This window comes from Salvelinus namaycush, chromosome 32 (genome assembly GCF_016432855.1).
Source record: "Salvelinus namaycush isolate Seneca chromosome 32, SaNama_1.0, whole genome shotgun sequence".
Taxonomy (NCBI): Eukaryota; Metazoa; Chordata; class Actinopteri; order Salmoniformes; family Salmonidae; genus Salvelinus; species Salvelinus namaycush.
In genome coordinates this window covers 17,631,126-17,635,261 of record NC_052338.1, presented here as the reverse complement: position 1 = coordinate 17,635,261, position 4,136 = coordinate 17,631,126, and the positions used below count along the sequence as shown (strand labels likewise).

The 4,136-nt window shown below is 44.3% G+C and overlaps 1 protein-coding gene across 1 annotated transcript; it reads right to left on the bottom strand.

Annotated features, from left to right (window-relative positions):
- Positions 1-736: 736 nt before the first annotated feature.
- Positions 737-1,558, bottom strand: LOC120026970 (leucine-rich repeat-containing protein 3B-like). Its single transcript, XM_038971788.1, has one exon. It carries the CDS (start codon positions 1,556-1,558, stop codon positions 737-739), a length of 822 nt encoding a protein of 273 aa, XP_038827716.1.
- Between the last annotated feature and the right edge of the window lie 2,578 nt (positions 1,559-4,136).

Sequence of the window (4,136 nt, the reverse complement as noted above, 5' to 3'; positions counted from 1 at the left end):
GGCCTGTTATTTATTCAAATTAAATTAAACAAAGTAGGCAGTTGGATGCACAAGCACAGAACACTCTCTAGATCAAAGGCTTGTTATCATTACCTTACAAAAATGTTGTCCAAAAACCATTTCTCTAGATTTTGCTCTAAAAAAATACTTATCAGCCTATCAAAATTTAAACCTGAGATTCAGATTTTCAAAACAATCTCAGAACAGATCTCAATGAAGCCATCTGTGGTACCCCTATAGACTTTACCCTTCTGTTACTGTGATCTGAACTAACTGCTGTTGTCTATGCACATGTACACTGTGCATTCCAAAATGCTTGACTTTAGATTGACATCTGCAGACAAACACTAACATTTAAGCATTTCTCTTCTTTAAAAATTGGGCTTTCTCAGTGTTTACCTTTGTAATTAACACATATTGGGTATGAAGCTTCAAACGCAAGGATCCAGGTTTAATCTATCATGATTTCTTTTGAGTACATCAAAAAAACATTTTCACAACAGAAGACGTTACATCCATCTTGAAATATGGGTCCTATATCTCCGGGTTTAGTTCTGAACTTCTGCTGTTCATGCATAGAATTAGAATCAATTAGTCATTCTAATTCTAGAACTAATTAGGCAATCTAATTATATTGTATACAGTCAGTTCTCACTATAGTGATGTCAGTTCTCACTACAGGGATGTCACACTGGAGTACTGATGTCCTATAGTGTCTAGTAGTGATGATGTCCTGTTACACCACAGTACTGATGTCCTCCACCTCGTTGGGCTTCACAGGCTTGCTGGGCAGCGACTTAAGGTACTCCAAGTGTCGCCGGGCATCCTCCTGGTTCTGCCGTACGTAATACACCACGTAGGAGATGACCATGGCGAACCAGCCGAACATCGTCACCAGCATTGCGTAGTCCGTGGTCCTCTTGGCCAGGTTACACAGGTCCGTGTCCACCGCCAGGAAATGGCGGCCCTCCTGCTCCTGGAGCTCGGAGCTCCGGCAGAGGACGCGTGCAGCCGCCTCGTGGTTGTGGGCCATGCCGCCCAGTGCCTGCTGCAGGGTGCAGTCACAGTGCCAGGGGTTGTCGTCCACCAGGACCCGCGCTTTGAGCCGGGCGAACGCATCCTTGTGCACGCTAGTGATGCGGTTGTGTGAGAGGTCGAGGACCTGTAGTGTGGCCTCCACGCCACTGAAGGCACCCTCCTCCAGCGTCTCCACAGCGTTGTGGGACAGGTTGAGCTCCCGCAGCAGCCTCAGGCCCCGGAAGGCATGGTCGGGGACGGCCATGATCTGGTTGTGGTCGAGGCGGAGCACGGCGGTGTCTGGAGGCAGGTCCGGGGGGATCTCTTTGAGCCGGGACCCGGTACAGGTGACATTGAGGCCAAGGAAGAGCCCCAGGGGCCCCGGGCCAAGGTGGAGGCCCGGGTCGGGTCGGGCCCGCTGGCAGACGCAGCCCTTGGGACACATGGAGGCGGAGGGGAAGCACAGGGCCATGAGGACCAGGCTCTGGAGGAGCAGGCACATGGGGATGGAGCGGGACAGCCACAGGTCCAGGGGAGTCATACTGGTGGGGACCACCAGCCCTCAGCATCCCGCCAAGGGACAGGGACACCACACCACTGGACCGGCCCAAGGACCAACAGACCGGCCACGGCTCATACCAAACACTCCATACTGGAGACTGATGAGCCTCCACCAACACACTCACGGTCTGTTCAGGTCTAACAGGACCTGCCACCAGTTGAACTCATGCTGAAATAAAAACAGATAGAAGCATTAAAAAATATAAAACTGCTTAATGAAGGACTATAAGTATTTTGAACAACTTTTTTAGTGTGGACCTTTTGGTTTTTGCTGTAGTCAAAAAGACAAAACACGAGCACCACGGTGTGTAAGTGAAAATAAACCATTGATTTACTCTGTTGTATACACATCATCATCATTTCACTGTTATTGATAGAAACAATATTGCACGACTTGTTCTATTTATGACATGCTAGGCTACACGATAAGGTTAAGGTGCTGACCTGTTGCACCCTCTATAACCACTGTGACTATTATTTCACCCTGTTGGTCATCTATAAATGTTTGAACATATTGAAGAACAATCTGGCCTTAATGGCAATGTATTGGCCAGAAGATAATCTTCTAATCTCCACCTGGCAAAGCCAGAAGAGGACTGGCCACCCCTCAGAGCCTGGTAACTCTCTAGATTTCGTCCTAGGTTCCTGCCTTTCTAGGGAGGAATTCCTACAGTAGCCACCGTGCTTCTACATCTGCATTTCTTGCTCTCTGGGATTTTAGGCTCTGTTTCTGTATAAGCACTTTGTGACAACTGCTGATGTAAAAAGGACTCTATAAATACATTTGATTGATTAAGCTAGGTTAGACGAATCACTGTCCTTAAAAGAACACATTCTTTACTGAGACGTGGCAATAAGGATAGACCTGTGAATCAAACACTAGCAAGCTACAAACTATTTTTATTTAACCAGGCATGCTAGTTAAGAACAAATTCTTATTTACAATGACGGCCTAGGAACAGTGGGTTAACTGCCTTGTTCAGGGGCAGAACGACAGATTTTTACCTTGTCAGCTCGGGGATTTGATCTAGCAACCTTTCGGTTACTGGCCCAATGCTCTAACCACTAGACTCTAACCACTAGAATCTAACCACTAGGCTACAACTATGTTGTGTATTTAGTCAATTAACCTTTTACTGCAGTGGGCTAAATCAAGGTCACACAGAGTGTTTCTTGGTAGTCTTAAACAAATCTACTTTGAAACCAAAGTATACACCTCACACACATGGTTATGGGATTAAAAAAAGAAGGCCCCTGCATCATTTCAGATATAGAGTTGAAATGTATCACATTGTGAGTTTGCATCCCAATATTACACTTTATATACATTACAGAAGACTGAAATATAACAAAACCGTTTGACATAGAAACACCGGATTTTCGCCATTGAATATATATTTAAAAAAAATTATAATTATGAAATTCTGAGAAATATGAACATTCCACCCATGAGGCCACTAGCAGGGCGATTTAGTCATTTGACTGCAGGAAAGAGTTTTAAGAACAGATTCAAATTCACAATGACGATTTGTCAAACATGTTGTGACATGTACATTTTATTATCTGTGTAAGAGTAAGAATATGGTAAGTGCACAGTAATGGGAAGTTAGAGCGGACAATGGAATCAATGTTTACTTGCGTTCCCATTCATGACATGATCGGTATTGTTAGTAAAAAAAACATACACCTGCTCTATTGTAAGCTTGCGTACTGTGGATAACAACAACACATTGCCTGCATTCCAAAAGGCACCCTATTCTCTATGTGTGCACTACTTTTTACCAGGTCCCATAGGGAATGGGGTGCCATTTGGGACACATACATTGTGTGATAGGGACTCAGCCATTGTGTGATAAGTGCTAAGTACAGTGGAGTGCAGCAGGCTGGTTATATCCTGCCCCCCCTCATTCTCCCTCTGTCACACTGTGTATTGTCACCTTCTCAAAACAGATCCTTGTCTGCAGAACATCACATGGGGAAGACACAGCACAGGGTGAATGTCTGGAATTCACTTACAGTACAGGAACTCTACATTAACCCAACTGTACAATACAGCCCTATTCAATCATAAAAATGCTAGGCACCTTTATTCAGCCATAGCTGTATTTTCCCCATATTGAAAGCCTATCTATCCTGTAGTCTGTAAGTCAACTGTACAATACAGCCCTATTCAATTATAAAAGTGTGTGTCTGTCAGATCTCCCTGAGGTACTGATAAAACACATTCATTACCGAGTTCGAACAGGATAAGATCCTGAAAAATGTATCCACTTAGACATACAATCAATTCTGATTATACACAACTTTACCATACTGCCCAACAGCTTGAAGGGAGGAATTGTAGAGCGCTCTAGAATACAGTGATTGTTAATGGATATGGGCATCTCCCCATATCTGGGAAAAATAGATACTAAAAACTATAGAAATAATAATAACCTAGTGTGAGGGAGTGGCCCTATCTCCCTACAGCTTGTGTTGTTCACTAGATCCTATGAGGATGATAGAGAGAGAGATGGAGAGAGATTTAGAAAGGGAAGAATCTTAGTTGACTGTCTGAG

Bases quoted from the DNA above. Each gene is read 5' to 3' on its own strand.
- LOC120026970 (XM_038971788.1), bottom strand. From the start codon at position 1,558: ATGACTCCCCTGGACCTGTGGCTGTCCCGCTCCATCCCCATGTGCCTG.